The sequence below is a fragment of the Vicugna pacos genome, chromosome 18 (genome assembly GCF_048564905.1).
Source record: "Vicugna pacos chromosome 18, VicPac4, whole genome shotgun sequence".
NCBI lineage: Eukaryota > Metazoa > Chordata > Mammalia > Artiodactyla > Camelidae > Vicugna > Vicugna pacos.
Genome location: NC_133004.1, coordinates 44,186,815 through 44,211,299, shown reverse-complemented (window position 1 = coordinate 44,211,299; position 24,485 = coordinate 44,186,815). Strand labels below are relative to the sequence as shown.

General features: G+C 51.8%; 1 protein-coding gene and 1 long non-coding RNA gene across 3 annotated transcripts; one reads left to right on the top strand and one right to left on the bottom strand.

Annotated features, from left to right (window-relative positions):
- Nucleotides 1-3,664: 3,664 nt before the first annotated feature.
- On the bottom strand, nucleotides 3,665-4,737 carry LOC140686982 (uncharacterized). Its single transcript, XR_012060994.1, has 2 exons — nucleotides 4,256-4,737; nucleotides 3,665-3,815 (listed from the first exon to the last, which is right to left on the bottom strand). It is a non-coding gene; the product is annotated as an uncharacterized lncRNA (long non-coding RNA).
- A 1,441-nt stretch (nucleotides 4,738-6,178) lies between these two features.
- On the top strand, nucleotides 6,179-23,191 carry AP5Z1 (adaptor related protein complex 5 subunit zeta 1). 2 transcript variants are annotated; one of them, XM_072943391.1, is made up of 17 exons: nucleotides 6,179-6,304; nucleotides 16,790-16,927; nucleotides 17,087-17,273; nucleotides 17,558-17,699; nucleotides 17,817-17,929; nucleotides 18,315-18,483; nucleotides 18,785-18,925; nucleotides 19,155-19,192; nucleotides 19,265-19,427; nucleotides 19,649-19,827; nucleotides 20,256-20,398; nucleotides 20,670-20,810; nucleotides 21,134-21,245; nucleotides 21,492-21,589; nucleotides 22,079-22,211; nucleotides 22,289-22,503; nucleotides 22,732-23,191. In XM_072943391.1, exons 1-17 carry the CDS (start codon nucleotides 6,264-6,266, stop codon nucleotides 23,000-23,002), a joined length of 2,424 nt encoding a protein of 807 aa, XP_072799492.1. In that variant the 5' UTR covers nucleotides 6,179-6,263; the 3' UTR covers nucleotides 23,003-23,191. The 2 variants fall into 2 exon arrangements, with proteins under 2 accessions (XP_072799492.1, XP_072799491.1); XM_072943390.1 differs by having other exon boundaries at nucleotides 19,155-19,427.
- Nucleotides 23,192-24,485: the final 1,294 nt, after the last annotated feature.

The window sequence follows — 24,485 nt, the reverse complement described above, 5'->3', positions numbered from 1 at the left end:
CTCTGCAGTGAGTTTGCCAGCCCAGGCTCAGGCCACGCAGCTCAGTTTTGCTGCTGCAGGGATGAGCTGCCTTCAGACCAGGTCCTGGGGAGGGTGCCCGTGGTGCTGCTCCCCAGGGGGTGAAAAGGTTCTTGGGGGCACAAGGCAGCCAAGCAGAGAAGAGAGTTCAGAACGGTTCGTTTTCTCTGGGTTTGACGAGCCTCACTGTGTCTCCATCACACCCGAGAGGACGTCTGCGCCTCCGCCTCCGCCCTGAGAAGCAGGCCTGGACCCGAACGTCAGCGCCCTGCTGCTGGGAGACCGGAGGCCCTGCCGCGGGCTAACCACTCCCAGGAGAGGGCAGCTCTGTCCCGCCGCCCCCGGGGCGGGCGTCTGGATTACCTTTTCACTCGGGACTGAAATGAAAGTGAGCGAGCCTCGGGACCTCAGTGTCTCCTCTCCCTTACAGCTGGTTCTGGCTGCTCGGTGTTTTAGAAAAGACCGCATGGAGCAGTGGCATCTTTCTTTCCCTCCAAAGAGAAGCTCCACTCAGGGGTTCCCTTCATTCCCTGCACCTGCGGGTCCTGCTGGTCCTGCTGGTAGCCGTTGGGAAATGTCGCGGGAAGACGCGTTCTGGGAGCGGGTGGGAGGCAGCAGACACTTCTCTCCTTTGGCTGACCCGCCGATTGCTGGCTGCGCAGGGCCACACCCCCCAGGTCCCCACCCCGGCCCCACGAGTGAGTGTCTTCAGGCTGTGTTCTCTGGGGTACAGTCACCGTTTTTTTTCCAGGGGAGACCTAGTAAGTTTCCAAGCCACTGTCACCTTTTTACCCCAACCCAGTTATTTTAAGAGAGTCAGAATAGAATTGGAAGAATTCTTGTTTATTCTTCTTTATTTGAGAATCTTTTCTGGAGTCACTGGCTCACTTGATTCATCCAAATATTTATTGCTGGTCTACCCTGTGTCAGGAACAGTACAGAGTACGCAGGCAACCAGGCTGCAGAGGGATGTGACGTTCAAATCTGCGACATACCTGGGTGCGCGTTTCAGTCCAACACATCAGAACGACTCTGTGCTGCTTGTGTGAAGGGTGTTCTTGCCCCGAGTAATGGGACTTGCTCCGGAGCAACTCTGAGCCACAAGGAGCCCTGACCTGTCCCCAGATTCTGAATGAGTTGGCTGAGCCAGAACAAGATCTGTGACTCTGAAATGGATTTTTTTGTGCATGAAGTTCACTGGCCTGAGGATACTGAACGACACCAGTCGCCTCTTAAGATCTTAGCCTATAAATTTCTGGGTTAACTGGTCCAGGTTTTTTTTTTTTAAATAGATCATAATTTTTTATTGATTGAGTTTTCTGTTTCTTCGATTTATTTGTAAACCATTCCACCATGCCTTTAAAAGTCAACCTTTAATTTTCATTCATGGCTTCTTGTTTAAAAATCCTTCCCCCTGCCCCATCTTCCTCCACGGGTGGGTTCCTATGGCATGAGTGGTGATTGCATTCATACTTAATCGGGTTCTTGACCTTCAGCGGGGCTTATTAAAACACAGATTGCTGGGTCTCACCCAGAGTTTCCGATAAGACCCCAGGCGATGTCAGTATTGCGGGTCTGGGTCGGTCTCTGAGAACCGCTGCTCCAGGGAGGAGTCCCCGGTTCCCCTCCCGGGTATAGAGGTGTGGGTTCCGGGCTCTGCATTGACTCCCTCATGCCATCAGCTGAAGAAGATTGGGCGGTGATGGTGTTTCAGGGTTGGGGGAGAGGTGGTGTATTGTTTTTATTTCGCAGTGTTGAAATTTTGGAAAATCCTTTTGGGCTTTTTTTAATCAGTAAAAATGGAATTTAAAAGCAAACATTTGAAGTTCAGCCCTCCCCTCCCAGCTTCCTTTCCAGAAAGGCTTTCTGGCTATCTCGTAGACCGATTTGCCTGGTTTGATTTCTGCTTGAGGCCAGGGGTCGGGGAGGAAAGAGCAAAGCGTGTCCCAGGTTCTCACTGAGACCAGATCTGGGAGCTGCGCAGGCAGCTTGGTGCACATGAGGGGGAGGCTGGACCCAGCACGGATTGTTTTTTCTTACCTGACTGAGAATTCTCCAGTAGAGATCATTCAAGGGGCGGGCGTTGTTGGGGGGGTGTGTGTGTGAGTGTGTGTGTGTATTTTTTTTTTACAGTGGCTGTCTATAAAGTATTTTTCATAATATGTTTAATCGCCAATGCTTTAAAAAGCGGCGGTATCCTAGAGAGGGAATTTAGGTCCCAGCGCGTGGGATGGGAAGTTCAGGGCACATCACACGCATGTTGCGCCACCTGTACGTGAAGTCTGGTCCGTGGGAGACCCACCAGGGGTAGCAGACGCCCTGTCCCCGGGCGAGGCCAGCGGTACCACTGGGAAGACCGGGGACCCACCACGCTGGGCCAGCCTGCATTTTTCATTTCAAGTGGGATACAGTATTTTTTTAATAAGGAGCCATACTTTTTTTTTTAAAGTTTGAGATTTGAATGTGATTTCTAATTGTATCAAACATTAATGTTTTAAAGCTATAACAAAGTTTAAAATTTCTACTTTCTGTTTTTCATTTATTTTAACTGTTCTTTTATCTATTAAATTGTTGTATGTGGATGGGGAAGTTTTGTTTCTCCTCTTAGCCTTTGTTTCTATAACCAGAAATAAAATTATATATTAAAGAAACGACATCGGGCTCTGTGTGGTCTTGTGAGTGGCTTACTGAGGGACAGACGGCCGGGTGGATGGCCTGCACATGCAGCCCTTCCCCACACCACACCCTGGGGTCCCAAGGAGCTATTCCTAGGGGAGATGCGCTTTCTCCCGCTTGTCCTTGGGGGCCTAGTCCTGGGAAGCAGCAGCCTGACCGATGACATGATCTGTGGAAGTGCCTGTGCTTTCCTGAGCACTGACCCCCATGATGACCAGAGAATGGCTCACACCTACCCCTGGACGTGCAGGGACTGGTGGACATCCCCCATTCCCGCTCCTGGGCACCACAGCTCGGCCAGATGCCCCCTGGAGCTCCCAGCAGAAGCCGGTCCCTCTTGCAGGTGCCCAGCTGCACGAGACCCCTGCGCCTTGTGCGTGCATCTCCTGAGACCTGCTCATTCCGGGTCCTGGGCAGGAGAGGCGGGCAGACTCTGGACTCAGATTTGGGTTCCATGTCCTGCTGGGGGACTTGAACCTGCGAGAAGTTACGTTTCTGCACCTACAGAGTCAGCACCGCAGCCTCTCAGGATTAAGTGACATGGCACGTGTCAGCTGCGGTGAAGCCAGTGCCTCCTCTCCTCACAGTGTCTACCGGCTTTACAGTCACATCACCGGAAGGAGACGCGTGGCCTTCGTGTGGCTGACCACCTCCGACCTTGGGCTTGATGAAAACTGTTAGTCACAAGCACGTCATCTGTCAAGTTTCTCTCGTTCGTGCAGGTGACTCATCACCACGTTTGGCTAGTAGATAACTTGCCTTTTTCAGATTTCCCAGCTGCCCACGGCGGTAACTGCAGTTTGAGCACTTCTCTGCTTCCCTTCTTCCAGTAAGTGAGAGTGTTCACACCACAGAAACGGTCAGACAGTACAGATCAGCCTCCCGGCCCCAGGAGAGCCACTTAGACCCTTACCAACATATGACTACTTACAGAAATGCAAAGCATCACTGAGTTCACTCAAGATGCATGCACTTTATATGTTTTACTTTAATCAACATTTTTTTGGGTTCTGAAACTAATATTTGGACTCCTTTCCCAGTCTCCAATTTTGCAGGTCCAAGTGTGATTTTTACCTTTGAACTTGATCTGTATGCAGCTCAAGTAAACCAGCAAACTCCACCTGGAACCACATGTCGTTATCAAGCTATTGTCTGGTGACTTCGCACCAACTTTCTGTGCTGTTTTCATGATTCCCCAGCGGGGGCTCTGCCAGGTCCATCCCTGCTCCGCCACCTCCTCCCTGTCCGGCTGCCTGGCACTGGGCGGAGGGCACCAGAGGATGTTTCCTGCTCCGGGCAGCTCTCTCCAGCTGCAGCAAATGTCCTGGCAACAGCAGCTCACAGCAGATAGCTTTTCTGGCCCAGCCAGGGCCAGCCACGTGGTGCCTCCTCACAGGTCAGTGTCAGCTCCACGGGACCCCTTCGCCAAGTCCTGAGCTTTCATTATTCCACCCTCTGCCCTTTGTCCCCCTACCGTTCGGAGCAGTGGCTGCTCCCTGCTCCCTCCCAGTTCCCCCAAACCTGGTTGCAATTCTTTATAGTGAATCTAGTAATAAAATACCTGCTTTCTGGCTCCTGGCCGGCTGTGGAGCAGCCTCCCGGCAGCACATGGCACCACACTGTGTCTCCCACACGATCCCTGAGATGCGCCGTTTTCCCACGTTCCCTCCTGCTTCTCCAGCCGTGCCTCAGGGGGCGGCGGGCAGAGTGGCTGCATGCACTGGCCTGGAGTCCGGCTTCTGCTTCAGATCCTTCCTCCTCCTACAGGTGTGACTTTGAGTCCTTAACCAGATTTTTAGTTTCAGTTAACATCCTTCAAATGATGATGATAAAGCTCTCCTCAGAGTTGTCTGTAGCTCAGGTGAGATGCGGATGCATGGGCTTAGCTGCAGCAGGCTTTGCAGAAGGACTGCCGGTAACCAGGATTCCTTTGCCAGCCCCGCCCTGAGGCTCCTCAGGGCTGTGGGGGTGGGGTTGCTCCCTGGGCAGACACTTTCTCTGTGCCTCAGCTGCCACCGCTGGCTCCCATCTCTTTATCCTCAGCACCAGTTGCCCTCAACATCTCCACCTGGATGCTGTAAAGGTATCTCAAAACCACCACGTCTGGGATTCCCACAGATGAGCACCAAGCCTGCTCCCCCTCCACTCCAGTGCCTTCCCACTGCTCGTCCCTCCAAGGCCTCCCGCACCCACCATATCCAAAGGACATCCATCTTTCCCACTTCTCTCTTCTCTTAGCATCCCTTCAGAGCATTTATCACCACGAGATCACCACCATTATGTGTATGTTTGCATTTTTGACCATTGTCATCTCTGTTGGCTGTAAATTCATTGAGGGCAGGGACTTGGCCTCTCCTGTTCACCATTCCCCAGAACCTAAAACATTGCCTAGCACAGCGCAGGGACTCAATCCCTGCTTGTTCGATGACTGAGTGGCTCCACCAACTTCCTCGACCTCTCCTGCCCCAGTGCCAAGTGAACGACACCACCTGGTAAGCCAGAAACCTGCTGCCGCCCTTGGTTTTTCCCCGCTCCTCCTCAGCCCCCAAATCCTTCAGTCACCAGGTGCTGTAAATCCTACCCCTGCATGGTTACTGAATCTGCTGCCTACCCCATCCGCATGGCCCTAACCTCCTTCCCTCTCCTGGAGCAGCCCCTCCTCTCCATGCCACGCCCACCTCCACCCCGACACCCCCATTCTCTACCCTACTGCCAGGCAGACATCAGGCTTCCCCTTGGGTGTACCTAAGCCACAGGAAGCCGGCTTTCATGCTGCCTTCAGTAGCATCGCCCAGGCCTACCCCTCCCACCCCTCGGTCTGATACCCCCTGGGCTCATCTTGGGCTCCTGTACCTCCCCAAGTCTTCCTCCCCTTCGACTGCATCCAGTTTAGGCTGTCACAGCATTTATCACGCTGGACTGTCACAGGCAGGAGTATCGCCCTGTATTCCCAAGCAGTCTGCAGGGTGGACGTACTGTGGCCAAGGCACCTTTCAGAACTACTGGAAACTGACTTTTCCTCTCTGAGACTGTTGCCTTACTAGCAAAACGGAGATTCCGATAGCCTGTGAGCGTGGCGGGGACTGAACACGATTTTTCAAATCAGCAGGTACGGCCTGTGAAAGATGTTAAAAGCGAGCTTTAAAAAATGAAAGCAAAGTACTGCTGGAAGCCGCAGCTGTTCCCTGCAACCTGCAGGACACGCCTCCAGCCCACAGCCGCAGTTTGTGTAACAGTTCCAGGTCGTACTGAACGCGACAGAGCGGGCTGTGTTTACGAAACAGAACCTAGCACCACGCCCGGGCGCCCAGCATCCGGAGCTGCGCCGGGCTCCGCGGCGATGGAACCCGACCAGACGCTGGCCGGGCCCCGCCCCCAGAGCGCTGGCGGCACCGCCCCCGCGCGGAGACGCTCCGTCAAAGCCCATTGGTCGACGGCCTTTGAGCCCGGCTCACGTGACGCGGCGCGTGACATGACCCGGAAGCCGGCTTTGCGGCGGGCGGAAGTTGGGAGTATCCGGCGTTAAGAGCGCTCCGGCTGTGTCTCCGGGCTCCGGTGGCGGCGGCAGGATGTTCACGGCGGCAGCGGAGAGTCTGCTCCGTCAGGCCAGGTGCGCCCGCGTCTTTTCTTTGGGGCACTTGGTGGTGGATCTCGGAGTGGGGCCGGCGGGGGACGGGGAGGCCGCGCGCGCCAGGGACGGGGTGAGGCGGTACGGAGAGGTTGGAGCTGGTCCCCGGAGGCGGTGGCACCTGAGCAGCGCTCTGAAGGATGAGTGGAAATGAAGTGGGTGGAAGCCCGCTGATGGTCTGGCCAAAGGCCTGGCGTCAGGCAGGAAGTGGGATAGCTAGAAGCTGTCAGTTGCCTCGAGGTCGAGAAAGCCACAAGGAGACTGGAGAGCCTGTTGGACTGAGCCATGGCGAGCTCTGTGTGCACAGCTCAGGAGTTTAGTGCCTTCCAAGGGCTTCTGGGAGCCACGGAGAATTTTGTGATTTAGAAAGATCCGCTCTCATGCGGTTGCGTTGGGTGAATTGGGAAATTACCCATCGTCTTCTGGCCCGGAGCTGGCTCTGGACTCCTAACTAGTGGGTAGCCCTTTCCTTACCAACTACCCAGTCATGGGATAAAGCACATGCAGGCTAGGACTAAAACCCCGGAGTCCATCAGACAGTCTGAGACTTGATGCTACTTGTTCAAGAGAAGATGAGCCGGAACCGCAAGCCCATGGTAAACATGAGAAAAAAACAAAAAAACTGGATTCTGAGCTGGACCAGTTGGTGGGAAAGATTAGGCTGGTTGAGGCTCCGGTGGTCTTAGTGAAGCAAGATCTTGAATGCATATTAAGTTCTAAAGGCTGTGAACAGGGCAAAATTTTTCTATGGTCAAAACAACCCTTGAAAATCTGTTAGGAAATTGTTTTGAGGATTTGTAGCACCATCTCCCAGTAAGTCCAACACAGTCTGTATTTTCTTCAGTATTGGACAGATATTCCAATATCCAAGTTCCAGTATTCCAGTTCAGGTTCACTTGAATTTAGGAGCTGTATTAAGTGAAAATATGTATCTTTTTTTAAAAAAATTGAAGTATACCTGATTTACAGCGTTATATTCATTTCAGGCATACAACATGGTGATTCAATATATTTATGGATTATACTCCATTTAAAGTTGTTATAAAATGTTGGCTACATACCCTGTGCTGTACAATCTATCCTAATAGCTTATTTATTTAATACATAGTAGCTCGTGCCTCTTACCCTCTTACCCTTATTTTGCCCGTCCCCCACTGGTAACCACTAGTCTGTTGTTCTCTGTATCTGTAAGTCTGTTTTGGTGTATTCATTAGTTTCATTTTGTAGATTCCACATATAAATAGCATACAGTACTTGTCTTTCTCTGTCTGACTTATTTCACTAAGCATAATACCCTCCAGGTTCATCCATGCTACTGCAAATGGCAGAATTTCATTCTTTTTTATGGTTAATATTCCACTGTGTGTGTGTGTGTGTGTGTGTATGTGTGCAGGTGTATGCATGCCACGCCTTCCTTATGTGTTCATCTGTTGATGGACACTTAGGTTTCTTACGTATCTTGGTTATTGTCAGTAATGCTGCTATGTTTTATTAATGTAAGCTTGTAAATTTAATTAGATCCCATTTGTTTATTTTTGTTTTCGGGGAGTTCAAGATTTGCAAATACTAACTACTGTATATAAAAGAGATAAACAATAAATTCATACTGTATAGCACGAGGTATATTCAATATCTTGTAGTAACCTATGCTGAAAATGAAAAAGAGTAAGAAAAGAAAAATATGTATGTGTATGACTGAAACATTATTCTTTACACCAGAAATTGACACAACATTGTCAACTCTCTACTTCAACTAAAATAAAATAACTTTGAAATAAAAAGAAAAACACAAAAAAGTCTAAAAAAAATAATTCTGCTATGAACATTGGGGTGTATGTACCTTTTCAAATGAATAGTTTCGTTTTCTTTGGCTATATACCCAGGAATGGAATTGCTGGGTCATATGGTAGCTCTGTTTCTAGTTTTTTTGAGGAACCTCCACAGTTTTCCATAGTGGCTGTACCAATTTACATTCCCACCAACAGTGTATGAGGGTTCCTTTTTCTCCACATCCTCGCCATTTGTTAGTGTGGTCTTTTTGATGCTCACCATTCTGACAGGTGTGAGATGTTATCTTGGTGTGGTTTTGATTTGTAGTTCTCTGATAATTAGCTATGTTGAGTGTCTTTTCATGTGCCTGTTGGCCATCTGTGTCTTCTTTGGAATAAAATGTCTGTTATGTCTTCTGCCCATTTTTTAATCGAGTTGTTTGGTTTTCTGATGTTCAGTTGTGTGAGCTCTTTACATATTTTGGATACTAACCCTTATCAGTCATATCATTTGCAAATATTTTCTCCCATTCAGTAGGTTGTCTTTTTATTTTTTCAATGGTTTCCTTTGCAAGTTTAATTAGGTCCCATTTATTTTTTCTTTTGTTTCTTTTGCCTTAGGAGACAGATCCAAAAAAATATTGCCACAATGTATGTCAAAGAGTATTCTGTGTCTGTTTTCTTCTAGGAGTTTTATGGTTTCCAAATTTAGGAATTTAATCCATTTTGAGTTTATTTTTATGTATGATGTGAAAAAATGTTCCAATTTCATTCTTTTACATGTAGCTGTCCAGTTTTCCCAGCACCACTTATTGAAGAGACCATCTTTTCCCCCACTGTATATTCGTGCCTCTTTTATTGTAGATTAATTGACCATAAGTGTGTGGGTTTATTTCTGGGCTGTCTATTCTGTTCCGTTGATCAGTGTCTGTGTTTGTGCTCCTACCACACTGTTTCTGATTACTGTAGCTTTGTAGTATAGTCTGAAATCAGGGAGCTTGAGACAGCCATTCAGCTTTGTTCTTTTTCCTCAAGATTGTTTTGGCTACTTGTGGTCTTTTGTGATTCCATTTAAATTTTAGGATTATAGGTTCTATTTCTGTGAAAAGTGTCATGGGTATTTTGTTAGATTGTATTAAATTGGTAGATTGCTTTGTTAACATTTTAACAATGTTAATTCTTCCAGTCCACAAACATGGGATATCTTTCCATTTCCTTGTTTCATCTACAATTTCCTCTATCATAGTTTTATAGTTTTCAGAGTATAAGTCTTTCACGTCTTTCATTAAGTTTATTCCTAGGTATTTTATTCTTTTTGAAGTGATTTTAATGGGATATTTTCTTGCTTTCTCTTCCTAGTGGTTCTTTACTAATGTTTAGAAAAGCAACAGACTTCTATTAATCTTGTATCTTGCAACTTTACTGAATTTACTCATTAGTTCTAATAGTTTTTTGGTGGATTTCAGGGATTTCTATATATAATATCATGTCATCTGCAAATAGTGACAGTTTTGCTTCTTCCTTTCCAACCTGTATGCCTGTTACTTATTTTTCTAGTCTGATTGCTGTGGCTAGGACAATACTATGTTAAATAGAAGTGGTGAGAGTGGGCCCCCTTGTCTTGTTCCTGATTTTAGAGGGGAAACTTTTGAGCTTTTCCCATTGAGAATGTTAGCTGTGGGTTTGTTATAAATGGCCTTTATCATGCTGGGGCATGCTCCCTTTATACCAACCTTGATGAGAATTTTTATCACGAACAGATGTTGAATTTTGTTAGATGCTTTTTCTGCGTCTATTGAAATGATCATGTGAGTTTTTCCCTTTCTTTTGTTAATGTGGTGTATCACATTGATTTATCTGTAGACACAGAACCATCCTTGTGACCCTGGAATAAATCCCACTTGATCATGGTATATGATCTTTATATACTAGGGTTTTTAAAAATTTTTTAAACTTTATTTTTTTAATTTGTTTTTTGCTTTTTGGGAGGTAGGGTGGGGGAGGTCATTAGATTTGTTTGTTTGTTTGTTCAATCCAGGACCTAGTGCATGCTAAGCATGCACTCTACTGCTTGAGCTATGCCCTCCCTACCCCTTTCTTTATATATTGCTGAATTCAGTTTGCTAATATTTTGTTGAGGATTTTTGTATCTATATTCATTGGAGATACTGGTTTGTAATTTTTTGTACATACATGTATTTTTTTGTTACTATATAGTTCCCCATGCTATACGGTATAAACTTGTTTATCTATTCTATATATATTAGCCAGTTATCTGCAAATCTCAAACTCCCAATTTATCCCTTCTCACAAGTTTGTTTTCAATATCTGTGAGTCTGTTTCTGTTTTGTAAATAAGTTCATTTGTCTTTGTTGTTGTTGTTGTTTTTAGATTCCACATATAAGTGTTAACGTATTTCTTTTTCTGGCTTACTTCACGTAGAAGAATTACATTCTCCAGGTCCATCCATGTTGCTTCAAATGCCGTTATTTCATTATATTTTATGGCTAAGTAATATTCCATTGTGTAAATAGACCATAGCTTCTTTATCCAGTCATCTGTCAGTGGACATCTAGGTTGTTTCCATGTCTTGGGCTATTGGAAACAGTGCTGCTGTGAACATTGGGGTGCATGTATCTTTTTGAATTAAGGTTCCCTCTGGAGGAGTGGGATTGCTGGATCATATGGTAAGTCTATTTTTAGTTTTCTGAGGAATCTCCATACTGTTTTCCATAATGGCTGCACCAAACTGCCTTCCCACCATCAGTGCAGGAGGGTTCCCTTTTCTCCACAGCCTCTCCAGCATTTGTCATTTGTGGACTTTTGAATGATGGCCATACTGACTGGTGTGAAGTGATATCTCATTGTAGTTTTATTTTGCACTTCTCTGATAATTAGCAGTATTGAGCATGTTTTTCATGTGCCTGTTGGCCATTTGTATGTCTTCATTGGAGAATTGCTTATTTAGGTTTTCTGCCCATTTTTGGATTGGGTTGTTTGTTTTCTTCTTATTAAGTTGTATGAGCTGTTTATATATTCTGGAAATTAAGCCCTTGTCAGTCTTATCTTTTGCAAATATTTTCCTCCCATTCTGTAGGTTGGCTTTTTGTTTTGTTTATGGTTTCCTTTGCTGTGCAAAAAGCTGTAGGCTTACTTAGGTCCCATTTGTTTATTTTTGCTTTTATTTCTATTGCCTGGGTAGATTGCCCTAGGAGAACATTGCTAAAATTTGTCAGATAATGTTTTGCCTATGTTTTCTTCCAAGAGGTTTATAGTGTCTTGTCTTATGTTTAAGTCTTTAAGCCATTTTGAGTTTATTTTTGTGTACGGTGTAAGGGAGTGTTCTAAGTTCACTGATTTACTTGTAGCTGTCCAGTTTTCCCAACACCATTTTGTGAACAGACTGTCTACTCCATTGTATGTTCTTGCCTCCTTTGTCAAAGATTAATTGACCATAAGCTTATGGGTTTATTTCTGGGCCCTCTGTTCTGTCCCATTGATCCATATGTCTGTTTCTGTGCCCATACCATGCTGTTTTGATTACTGTAACTCTGTAGTGTTTGCAATTTTTTTATAGTGTCTTTGTCTGGTTTTGGTATCAGGTAATGGTGGCTTCACAGAATGCAGCTGGGAGTGCTCTTCTTCGATTTTTGAGAACAGTTTGAGAAGGACGGGCATTCGCTCTTCTTTTACATATTTGGTGGAATTTTCTTGTCAAGTTGTCCAGCCCTAGACTTTTGTTTGCTGGTAGTTGTTTTTTTCTTTCCAGTTACTCAGTTTCACTGCTAGACATTAGTCTGTCCATATTGGCTATTTCTTTCTGATTTAGTCTTGGAAATTGTTCCTAGAAATGTATCCAATTTTTATACATTGTCCAGTTTGTTGGCATATAAATGTTAGTTGCTTATGACATTTTTTTTTGTATCTCTGTGATATTGGTTGTAATTTTCCTCTTTCTCTTCTTATTTTATTTGGGTTCTTTTTAAAACTTTTTAACTTGATGAGCCTGATTAAAGACTTACCAACTTAAATTTTTCAAAAAAACAGCTCTTGGTTTCATTAATCCTTTCTGTTGTTTTTTTAATCTCATTTATTTATTCTCTGATCTTTATTATTCCCTTTTTTCTGCTGACTTTGGCCTTTGTTCTTCTTTTTCTAAGTTTTTTAGATGGTAGATAGTTAGGTTGTTTGAAATTTTGTTTGTTTCTTGAAGTAGGCTTGTATTGCTATAAACTTCCCTCTTAGAATTGCTTTTGCTACATCCCATAGATTTTGGAGTGTGTGTTTATTTTCATTTTTCTTGAGGTATTATTTGGTTTCCTCTTTGATTTCTTTGCTGACCTGTTGGTTTTTAGTATCATGCTGTTGAGTCTCTACATGTTTGTGTTTTGCCATTTTTATTCCTGTGATTAATTTCTAGTTTCATTATTGTTGTGGTCAGAGAAAATGCCTGATAAAATTTCTGTTCTCTTTAATTTGTTAAATTTGTTTTGTGGCCTAGCACGTGATCTGTCTTGGAGAATGTTCCATGTGCATTAGAAAAGAATATATATTCTCCTGTTTGGAGATGGAATGTCCTGTAGATGCCAGTTAAGTCCAGCTGGCCTAATGAGTCATTTAAGACCACTGTTTCCGTATTGCTGTTTGTCTGGATGATCTGTCCACTGATGTAAGTGGTGTGTTAAAATCCCCCTATTATTATATCAGTCAGTCTCTTCCTTTATATCGTACTATTTGCTTTACGTATATAGGTGCCCCTGTGTTAGGTGCATGTATGTTATGAATATAATGTCTTCTTCTTGTGTTGATCCATTTATCATTATGTAATGCCTTTCTTTGTCTTTTGTTACAGACTTTGTTTTAAAGTCTACTTTGTTTGATATGAGTATTGCTGCCCCAGCCTTCTTGTTACCATTTGTATGAAATACCTTTTTCCATCCCCTCACTTTCAGTCTGTGGCTTTGGCTCTGAAGTGAGTCTCTTATAAGCATAATTCGGATGGGTCTTGTTTTTGTTTTGTTTTTTGTTAATCCAGTTAGCCACCTTTTATGTTTTTTGAGTGGACCATTTAACCCATTGACATTTAAAGTGACTACTGATAGTAGGTTCTTACTGCCATTTTGTTATGTGTGTTCTGGTCGTGTTCGCAGGTCTCTGTTCTTCAGTCCCTTGTGGGTTGATAATTTTCGTTAGTGGTGTGCTTGTCTTCCTTTCTCACTAGTTTCTGTGTATCTATTGCAGGTTTTTGGTTTGTGGTTGCCAGGGGGTTCAGATACGTTGATCCTTATATTTTATTGGTTGACCCACAGCCTTTACTATACATTTGCCTTTAGTAGTGGGATTTTTCCTTTCCCATAAATTATTTCTTGTTCTAACCTTTTCTTTTCCACTTAGGATCTTTTGACTCTTTCAGAGCTGGTTTACTATTGATGAGCTCTCAGTGCTGGCTTGCCTGAGGAGTTCTCTCTCTCTCCTTTAACCCGCAGCGATGGCCTTGCGGCTGGAGCAGCCTAGCCTGCAGGGCTTTCCCTTTCAGCGCTTTGAGTGCGCCATGCCGCTCGCTTCAGTTCTCCAGGGTTTCTGCAGAGAAACCCACCGATAGCCTCGCGGGAGATTCCCTTGTACGTGATTCTGCTTTCCTCTTGCTGCCTTTGGGGTTCTCTCTTTAACTTTTAACATTTTCATTATGATATGTCTTGGTGTGGGTCTCTTTGGGATCATCTTGTTGGGGACCCTCTGTGTTTCCTGTACCTGGATGTGTTTCCTCCCTCAAGTTTGGGAAGTTTTCAGCCATAATGCCATCAAGAAAATTTTTGACCCCTTTCTGTCTTCTCCTTTGGGGACCCTTATAATGTGAATGTCAGTACCCTTGATGTTGTCCCAGAGGTCCCTTAAATTGTCCTCATTTTTAAAATGTGTTTCTTTCTGCTGTTCTGATTGGGTGATTTCCATTGTTCTAACCTCCAGATCACTTACATGTTCTGTGTTCTAGTCTGCTGTTAATTCCTTTCAGCATGTTTTCATTTATGTTATTGTATTCTTCTGCTCTGACTAGTTCTTTTTTATATTTTCTAGTTCCTTGTTAAAAATTCTCATTGTGTTCATCTGTTCTTTTCCCCAAGTTCAGTTAGCATTTGTATTACTAAAACTTTAAATTTTTTAGTAATTCTGTTTCATTGTTTTTTTAGATTTTTTTCCTTGTTCTTTCATTTAAAGCACATTCCCATCTTCTCATTTTGCTTAACTTTTTCTGTCACTGAAATTAGGTAAAAATTACCTATGCTGGTCATGAAGGGGTGTCCTGTGTGGGGGCCTCCCTGTACGGTCTGTGTGTGCCCAGTGGCTTTGGTGGGAGAGCTGGATCTGAAGTGAGCACAAGTCACATCCATCCCCAGGCTGTACTCAGAGCTGTCACCTTGTTGGGAGGTGGGGCTGGAGAAGGAGGGGCTAGAGCTCAGGTGTGAGCTGGAGCTTCTCTTCTGCTCAGTGCTGTCACTGCCATGTTGGGGTGGGGTTGGGTCCCAGCTGGCTCTGTCCCACTGAGCGTGCACTCCCCCGCCCTGCAGCAATGGCACCTTTGCCCCAGAGGGGAGCAGTGCTGGAGCAAGATGGGCTGGGATGGTACCAGACTGCTCCCCATCTGCCACCTCAGTGAGCACCCACAGTAGCTGTGCTCACCCCGTTCAGATGCAGAGCCGGGTCTGAGTCGGCTCCATCCCTGTGGGTGTGCTTGCTCCTCGCTTCTCAGCAAGGGCAGCTCTGCCCTGGTGAGGAGTGTGCCACAGAGCAAGAACGGCTGGAGCTGGCACACAGCTGGGGCTGGGGAGGGCGCGGGAAAGCAGCCAGAGCCCCAGGCAGTCTTCACCTGTTTCTCCGCCTTGTTTCAGGAGCAAGCAAGCATGTGCCCGCTCTTCACAAGTGGAGTCTGGGTTTCCTACAGCCCCGCCATCAGTCCCACTGGTTTGCAAACCAGCCAAGGTGTCGGACCCCAGGGCTGGGATGCCCAGCATGTGGTTTGAACGGCCCATCCCAGGGAGGATCTCTGAGGCCGTGTAACCCCCTCCTCTTTTGTGGGGGGCCTAGGTACCAATCTGATGGCACCTTGTCCCTTTCCTACCCGAGTCCGTGTGGATCTTTGGCACCGCCATGGTTGTACAGGAGTCTCCCTGCCAGTCTCCAGTTTTCAGTGAGCACTGCTCCTCACATTGATGTGTTTGTGGGGGGAGGCGAGCTCTGCATCCTATGTTGCTGCCTCAGTCTCTTCCCCTGAAAATAATTAAGTACTGGCATCTCATTTCCTATGCGACGTGCTTGCCTGGAAGGTCTTGCCCAGAAACCCGTAAGAACTGAGACCCACTCAGAACTCCCAGCTCATTTTCTATTCATGGACTGAGGCAGAAGAAATAGACTTATTTCTTAGTTCTCTGTCTCTGTTTTTGGGGGTGAAGGATAGCGTTGGTTAAATATCCATAACATAAATAGGAGTCACACAATTCCTGTTGGGATTTAAAGAAAGCTATTTTTCTTTAATTAAGCCTATGATTTTTGGTGGCACTTTAAAACAAACTGCTGAGTTTGGGAGTTAGAATTGGGAGTGAATTTTAGTTTGTAGATGTTTCAGTGATGGCTGGCAAGGGCAGAGAAGAGCTGTTGGAAGCCTGTCTTGTTGGCTGCGGAGTAAGTGAAGGAAGTGGAGCTCGGGCTGGGGCAGGGGCTGCGGCAAGGCCAGTCAGGAGAAGCGCAGCCCCGGGCAGACGCCGGAGGAACGAGCACGTTGGCCTTTTGGAAAGAATCTTGTGATTTGGAGCCGATGTTGGAAGGGACTGACTTGAGATGTGGACGAGAGTCCCACCATCCTGGGGAGGAGGCTCGGTTGTAATTGCGAGACAGACTGGAAGTGTCTCCCTGTTGTCACCCCATTGTCCCTCGTGAGCCTGCTCTTGTGTGTAGGGGCAGAATCCCGCTCTGGCTCCATGAAGCGAAGCACTGGAGACGGGGGTGGGAGTGAGAGGGGGTGGGAGTCCTTTGGGCTCTATCTGCCAGCCTTCAGGTGAGAACAGCCATGCGAGGAGCCACCCGGGACCCCCGCAGATGCTCATCGGCTGCAGAGGCTGGGGTGCACTGTCTCAGCTCAGAATTCTGGCTTCCAGGGGTGGGCTTCGGCCACAGCTTGGGAGGAGGGCCAGCTGTGTGGAGCGCCCAGCTCCCCACCGCGTGCGCTGCCTTTTGGACGGGAGTGGCGAGCTACAGCCGGGTTTCCATTTTGAGACTTTGTTCAATAACTTAGCTGTTACAAATGCTCAATCGGTGTATTTTCAAGGTAAGCAAATTAAGTATTAGGGTATGGTGTCATACCATTTGCCCTTTCATGTGTAAGATTTAACTTGTTCCTAGAAGTTAAAGGCTCATTGAAAAGGAGTCTTCTGAAAAGCAACTCACTTTCAGGCTAGACTCCCCTTACTTTTGACTCTAAAACCAGTCGGTTTTAGTTCTGCTCCTGGAAGAACAAACTCTGAACGCGTGGGGTTTTGACAGGGAGGTGATGGTCTCCTGCCTGGCGGGAAACCAGTCAGCGGACTCATCACCCTCCTCCCCGACATCCAGTCTCTGCAGTAGGGACGGGCCCCAGCCCGAGAGCCATCAGGCGCAGCTCAGGGCCCCTGGGTGCTGGGTTGCTTACGTTGTTGTCTCTGTTTAGGGAGATCCAGGCCGAGGAGCTGAAGAAGTTCTGTTCCCGGGTCTGTCAGCTGCTGCAGGAGGAGGACTTGGGGCCAGATGCCCTGGATGCCCTGCGGAGGCTTTTCCTCATCGTCTCGGCCACGAAATACAACAGGAGGTGAGCGTACCCCTCCTTGGGGCGTGGCATGTTCCTGTGGTGTCTGAGCCTGTGTTCCCTGAAGGCCACGCTGGTGGTCCCAGATACACACTCACCCCTCCTGTGCGGCCCTGGCCACCTCGCCATGGGGTGGCGTGTCCCCTGTGGCCCCTTCTTCAGGCTGGAGAAGACATGTGTGGACCTGCTGCAGACCACCCTTTGTTCGCCCTCCTGCCCCGAGCCGCTCCAGCTTCTCTGCGCCGCTGTCCTGAGAGAGATGTCGCCCTCCGACAGCCTTAGCCTATCCTGGGAGCATGTCCAGAACACGTGGCAGCTGGGCCTGCTGGCCTCTGTGCTCCTGGCCCAGGTAAGGGGACTGCCACCTCCCAGGCCAGCCACCCTGCCCTTAGGGGCCCTGGGGCCTCAGAACCGGCAGGCAGCAGGTGGCAGGCTCCCCGTGGGGACAGGCATCCTGGGCTTGGGCCCCTTCTGTCTGGCAGCCCTCCTCGTGCTGGGTCAGGGGCTCTGCCGGGGCTCTGAGGCTGATTCAGGCCATGGGGCCTGGGCTGCCTCAGTGACATTCCCAGATGCCCATGCGAAGTGGCATTCCTGGTGCTCAGGCACTTGAGCAAGTCGGCGGTGTTCATGCAGGGCGACCAAAAGCTGGTCAGAAGCGTGGGCCAGCGTGTCCTCAAAGTCCTGGAGAGCCGACAGCCCGAGGGGCCCAGCCTGAGGCACCTCCTCCCAGTCATGTCAAAGGTCGCCAGCCTGGCCCCGGACACCCTCCACGAAGGTAGCCCCTCGAGGGCCTGGGGCTGTCGGGGGCAGCTTCTCCTTTTCTAGGATGATCTACCAGTGCCCTGGGAGTGGGGCTGGTTTCCTATGATGTCACCACTGCCCCCTCCCATAGATCAGACCAACACGCTCAACAAGAGGCTGGTGGACTGGCTCCGCTATGCCAGCATCCAACAGGGGGTCGCACACTCCTCCGGAGGCTTCTTCTCCATGCCCAGAGCCCGGCAGGTGAGGCTGGGGCACTCAGACCCGCCCTGTCCCTGGGCCACCCTGCCAGCCTTGCCTGCAGGATGCTGTTGACCTCGCCTGCCCTGGTTCCAGAATGATCCCTCTTTCCTCTCTCCATATGAGAGTCGGGGGGGACTTTAGGTCACATGGGGTCACAGCCTGTGACGGTCTGTGTATTTGCTGAGGCCCAGAACACATATTTGACTGAGGGCCCTGCCCACATCACATGTGTTGGAAAGGCTGGGGGCCCTGCTCTGGAAGGACAGCTCTGGGGGATGACCAGGGCAGGGGCCTGCACTCCACTCTCCCTAGTACCGGGAGCTGTTGTCCCTTCCCAGCCTCGGCCCAGGGGCCCTGCAGCACCTCCTGTCCTTGCCTCCCACAGCCGGGCCCTGTCACTGAGGTGGACGGAGCAGTGGCCACGGACTTCTTCACAGTGCTGTCCACGGGCCAGCACTTCACGGAGGACCAGTGGCTGAACGTGCAGGCCTTCTCCATGCTACGGACGTGGCTGCTGCACAGCGGCCCCGGGGGCCCCGGCACCCCGGATGCAGGTAGGACATGGGCGGGGTGCAGGAGGGCCTGGCCTCTGGGCACCGGGAGGCCCTTTCCAGACGCATGGGGAAGCCAGGTGTCGACAGGACTAGTCAGACAGCTTCTCCAAACTCCTCCCTGCTGCAGACCAACTAGTGATTTGTCTACACCAAGGGTGTCAGTGGGGGTGGTGGGGTGTGGGACTGGGCACGGGGCTGGGCCCTGGCAACCATGAGGGTGGCTCTCCTCACGCCCCTGGACGGTTGGCCTGCACCTGCGGAGCAGGTGCGCAGCCTTCTGAGCTGTCGCTTTCTCTTCCAGACGACAAGTCGGAGCTGGAGGGCTCCACACTGTCTGTGCTCTCGGCCGCGTCCACCGCCAGCCACCTGCTGCCTCCCCAGGAGCGGCTTCGGGAGAAGGCCTTCGAGTACTGCCAGCGCCTCATCGAGCAGAGCAACCGGCGTGAGTCCCGTGCCGCCTCCCCGGCCCTCCCGCAGGGTGATCCCTGCCGTGCACAGAAGCCGGGGCCCTGGGCAGCTCGGCCCCCTTGGAGCCCGTCCCCAGCCCACCAGGCGTCGGGCCCTGCCTGTCCCTCTGCTCCCAGCTGTGGAGTCCAGAACACAGCGCACCTTCTCATCGGGCTGTTTTGATGAGGACACAGAGACTAGGTGGCTTTCATTCCCTCCTCCAGGAGCCCTGAGGAAGGCCGACTCCGACCTGCAGAAAGCGGTGAGTGCCCCCCGGCGGGCGGGTGGGCAGGCTCTTGCGGCTCCTTCTGAGTGCGGCCTCGTCTCTCCGCAGTGCCTGGTGGAGGCCGTGCTGGTGCTGGACGTGCTCTGCCGGCAGGACCCCTCCTTCCTGTATCGCACCCTCTCCTGCCTGCGGGCCCTGCACGCCCGGCTGTGCGGGGACCCGGCCTGCGTGCGGGCGCTGCTGCCCATTGCCCGGTTCTTCCTGACCCACGGTGCGCAGTGGGGAGCCAGCCGGCAGGGACAAGGCAGGGCGCTTTGTTGGTAGAAAAGCAGGGCTTTGATGAGAGGCCTGGGAAGAGCTGGATCCACGCAGCTAGTTTTTGTCGTGCTTGGCGGGGGGTGGGGGGGAGCGTGTCAGCCTTTGGTGTCCTGGAGGCACGGGGGTCCCAGCCAGCAAGAGGCCTTGTGTCCCAACGGCGCCTGTGCCTTTCAGGGGAGGCCACCGCAGTGGGCGCGGAAGCCATCTACCAGCACCTGTTCACCAGGCTCCCTTCTGAACACTTCCACAGCCCAATGCTGGCCTTCGAGTTCATCCAGTTCTGCAGGGACAGCCTCCCCCTTTTCGGCAGAAACCTTGGCATTCTCAGAATGAGCTTCCCCAACCTCTTCAAGGCATGCTCGGCTGTCCCGGGGCTGTCCTGGGGCGGTGGCCCGGAATCCAGGGAGAGGGGCGGTCGGGCTGAGCTCTCATAGGATTGGTCCATGTCTCAGCGTCCAATAAGATCTCATCACCTGGGAGCCGTGGCCAGGGTGTTCCACCCTTCGGGGCCAGTGGTTTTTAATGTGGCTATTGTGACTGACACGTCACTGCGTAGCCTTTTTGACGTCGGCTGGAGACAGTCCTTTAATGAGAAAAACAATGACGACAAATGAGAAGTGGTTTAGTTGTTGGCACAGAAGTGAGTGCAGGAGCCAGAAGCACAGTGGAAGAAAAGAATGAAGGGAGGCCTTCCTGACCCCAGGAGCTCAGTGCAGCACCACGAGGTGGAGGGGCCGGTGGCGACAGCGCCGTGACAGGAGGGTTGGGCTCATCCCTGCAGTTCCTGGCCTGGAACAGCCCACCGCTCACCTCCGAGTTCGTGGCGCTCCTCCCGGCGCTGCTCGACGCGGGAACGGCCGTGGAAACACTACACCTGCTGCTGGACCTGCCTTGTCTGACAGCGGCCTTGGACCTGCACCTCCGGTGAGCCTGAGGGCCCCTCGGTCCCCGCGCCCAGCAGGGACCCTCCCCCGTTCTTCCTGGCTGTCCGGTGCTGCCTCCCTGCTGACAGCAGCCCCAGAGCCCAGCCTGTCACCCACTCAGCTGGGGCCCCTCCCGTGGGCCCTTTCCAGTCACCCTGAGGCTCCAGGCTGGGTCACAGCGCTGGGAGGTTACAGTGCCGGCTGTTCAGGTCTCTTCCTGAGGGCAGGGCCACAGTGCATGTCTGAACACAGCTTTGGGCGTCTCCTCGCAGGTCATCACAGGCTGCGTCCGAGAGGCCGCTCTGGGACGTCTCCCTCAGGACTCCTGGCTGCCTGGAGGCCTTACGAGACCCTCAGTTCCAGGGTCTCTTCCAGCACCTGCTTCGTGCCAAGGCCAGTGGGACCCCAGAGAGGTAGGGCTCACTGCGGGGCACCCTAGGCCCCAAGGCTAGGCTGTGTGTGGCCACAACCCACTCAGGGCAGCTGGGCCCTGCGGTCACTTGGCGGAGGGCTTGCAGTCAGCTCGTTTGGCTACCTGATCCAGTCCTCGTAATCCTGTGCAGGTGGCATGGTGCTGGCTGCTCTGTACGGGTGGTGTGAGGCCTAGCACGTCCTGGTGGGGGAGGGTCAGGGAGCAGACCCCTTGCAGCCCCTCTCTTGCCGCAGACTCCTGCCGTGGGCACCAGCTGGGGCAGCGAGCGGGCAGGTGTTCAGGGGCTGGGCTCTGTGTCCCCAGGTTGGCGCCACTCCACCAGCTGCTGCAGCCCCTGGCCAGCTGCGCCCGCGTGGCCCAGTGCGCCGAGGCCGTGCCTACCCTGCTCCAGGCATTCTTCTCAGCAGTGACACAGGTGAGCCCGCTTCCCGGGTCCTCCATTCCCACAGCAGAGGGGCAGCCGGAGCCAGGACTTGCAGAAGCTCAGCCTCCTTGGTGGCAAAAAGGCGAGTCCTGCTGAGGGCCTGTGAGTCACTGGGCAAGGGCTACACACACCAGAACGGGGGCATGCGGCTGGCCCCCAGGTCAGCAGAAATCACGGGACCAGAGTGTGGCTGTTTCCTGGGTGGCAGAACAGAGTCTGTCTCTCTTGACCCCCCAGTTCGCTGACGGGGCCCTGGCCAGCCAGCTGGCACTGCTGCTTCTGGAGAGAAGCGACTCGCTTTACCAGGTCCCGGGGTATGAAGCCCGCGTGCACAGGTTGGTCCTCACCGCTGGCACTGCGCGATGGCCCCAGCTCCAGACGGGGTCACTGAGCCTGTACACTGGCCCCTCGAGTCTTCTGTTCCCCACTCCCCTGGGGTGCCGCAGCACCGGTTTCCCTGACAGGCTTCAGGCCCCCCAGCGCCTAGGCACAGACCCCACCATCCCCCCACAGTGTGTTCCCACGTCCCCTTCTCCTTCCTCAAGCCCCTCTTCCACGGAGCCTTCCAGACCGTCTGTCCCCTTTTCTGAAGGCCCAGTTCATGCTGGCCTGTCTCCCTCCACACTCCAGCTGGGGACCAAGGACAGAGTCAAGCCCCAGCCTCCACCGCAGTGGGGCAGTAGGTTCCTTTAGGGCTGGACCTACCTCTACCTCCACCCGGTGCTCGGAGGCGTCCCGCCCACCGCCCGGCTCGTGTTCTGGTCGTGCTGTGGGGCCGGGGTCTGCGAGGGGTGAGCACAGCCCGCGAGTGTCCTCTCCGGCAGGGTGCTGAGTGCCCAGTTCCTGGCCCTGTGCAAGCTGCACCCCTCCCTGGTGGTCGAGCGGGCGAAGGAGCTGCTGGAGTTCGTGGGCAGCGCAGGTGGCCTCCGTGGCAGCGGACGCGTGCTCACCTCCGTGGTAAGGCACTAGCGCACCGCTGCGGCCCTCCTCAGCACAGGGTCTGTCGTGGGGCTGAGGCACCATCCTCCTCCTAGGTGTGGGCCATCGGCGAGTACCTGTCGGTGTCCTGGGACCGGCGGTGCACCGTGGAGCAGATCAACAAGTTCTTTGAAGCCCTGGAGGCTCTGCTCTTTGAAGTCACCCAGTTGCGGCCCTCTGTCACCCTTCCCAAGTGTCCACCTCAGATTATCACTGCACTCATGACCACATTGACCAAGCTAGCCTCTCGGAGCCAAGACCTGATCCCCAGGTAGCGATTGGGCGTGGACAGGGGAGGGGCCACCTGTCCTGCCACCTGAACAGGGCGACACAGCCCAAGGGTCCTGCATGGATACAGGCAGCGTGGGTGCTGCCACCTCACTTCTCCGAGCTAAAGCCATGCTAGCTGGGTGCTCTGCGCGGCTGGGCCCTTCCACAAGCCCCCTTTCCACGTGAGGGGTGTGTCTGCAGCTGACTACCAGGACCACCTTCTCCCCAGGGTCTCTCTGTTCCTGTCAAAGATGAGGACCCTGGCCCAGAGCACGGCCGCCAGCTCCGTGCACAGTGAGGAAGACGCGGGAGCCATCTGCACGCGGGCCACTGAGCTACTGAACCTGCTAAAGATGCCCAGCGTGGCCCAGTTCGTGCTCACGCCCAGCGGGGAGGTGTCTGAGCCCCGCTATCACCGTGATGCCAACACGGCCCTGCCCCTGGCCCTGCGCACTGTCAGCCGGCTGGTGGAAAGGGAGGCGGGGCTCCTGCCAGGGTGAAGGTCGGGGCTGCCACCTTCTCGCCCTTTGGGCCTTTGTCTCTCTCTCCTGACCTCATTGAGCTGTACGGTGACACAACACTGACCTCTCATGGGACTGAATGGAAGCTGCTTGGTCTGTGTCCTGCTGTTCCTTGCTTGGGGGCAAGATGAGGTACAGCAAAAATAAATCTACTTACTTCAGAAAGTATCTTTGAACCTGGCAGGGTCTGTTCTCTCCTCCACCCAGGCAGCAGGCAGCCCCACAGCTGCTGCCGAGTCCAGGGCACCCAGCGTCAGCTTGTGTCCCAGGTGTTACAGAACTAACAGATCACGAATACACGCAGTCGGAAAGGAAGCGAGGTGACAGCTGCCACCGGGGAGTGATTTTGGTTAGTGTCCTTTTTAAGTCTTCCTTAAATGAGAAGGCGGGGTTCTGGGGCCCTGCTGGTGGTCTGGAGGTGCTGTCAACCTTTGCAGGCCTGCAGCCTACCAGCAAGAGGGAGGGCAGGGCCGACCCAACAGGGAACTCCTGGGGACCCGACACCTGCCCCAGTAGCCTTACTCGAGCAAATGCGGGCTCGCGTTGGTGTGGTCCCAAGTGTGGGAGACACGCTGAGTGTGGTGGGGCAAGAAGAGCTCCAGCCTCCGCGCTTTCTACCACTGTTTCATTCAAGTCAGCTTCCCCCTTGCAGACCAACCTCCAAGGTTCTCCGCCCGACACGTGGAGGGCCGGGCCACCAGGTGGTGCTGCTGCTCCGCGAGCGCCAGCCCGGCTCCGGCCACGCCCCTCGCAGGCTCCGCCCCACCGCCCTCTGAGCAAGCCACGCCCATCTCGTAGTCACGCCTCCGGGCTCTGGCTCCGCTCCGCCCCGCTGCCCATGGGGCCGACTTGGTCCCTCCGACACCCTAACGACGCCCAGGCTGAAGGAGGCCGGGCCGCCTCTGCCTGGTGTCCAGGCCTCAGGGTGGGGCACAAGGAGCAGCGCCTCAGGCCGCTAGTGCGGGGCACGCTGAAGGACTGCCGAGCCTCCCAGGATGGGGCAGCCCCTGACAGCCCCGCCCGCGCCTCCCGGGCCAGGCCCGCCCAACCCTGCGTGGCCCTCCCGACTTGTGTCCCGGGAGGCCGGGCTTGAGGATGACATCCAGGGAAAATGCTCTACTGCTTTTGCCAGATGCCGATTCATGCTCAGCTTTCAGTAATTTCAGGTCGTCCAGATAGAGCAAGTCTGGGACCCAAGTGTGCGTAAGAACTACTTTGAGAATATGGATTTTGAGAGGACCCTTTTCTTCCCTGCTTCACACAGAGCCACGGTCAATCCAGAAATACTCGCTGTTTTCTTTGCAGGGTGGACTTTTGTGGCGGCTGAGAGTCCAAACTACCCGAGTTCAAATCCTGGCCGCCTCCCAGGTGATGGATGATTAACTACCAGTCTGGGTCTGGAATCGTAGCTCATCCCCGCACCCTGTGTGGCCTCCTCGTGGGGGGGCGTGCTTACCCATGT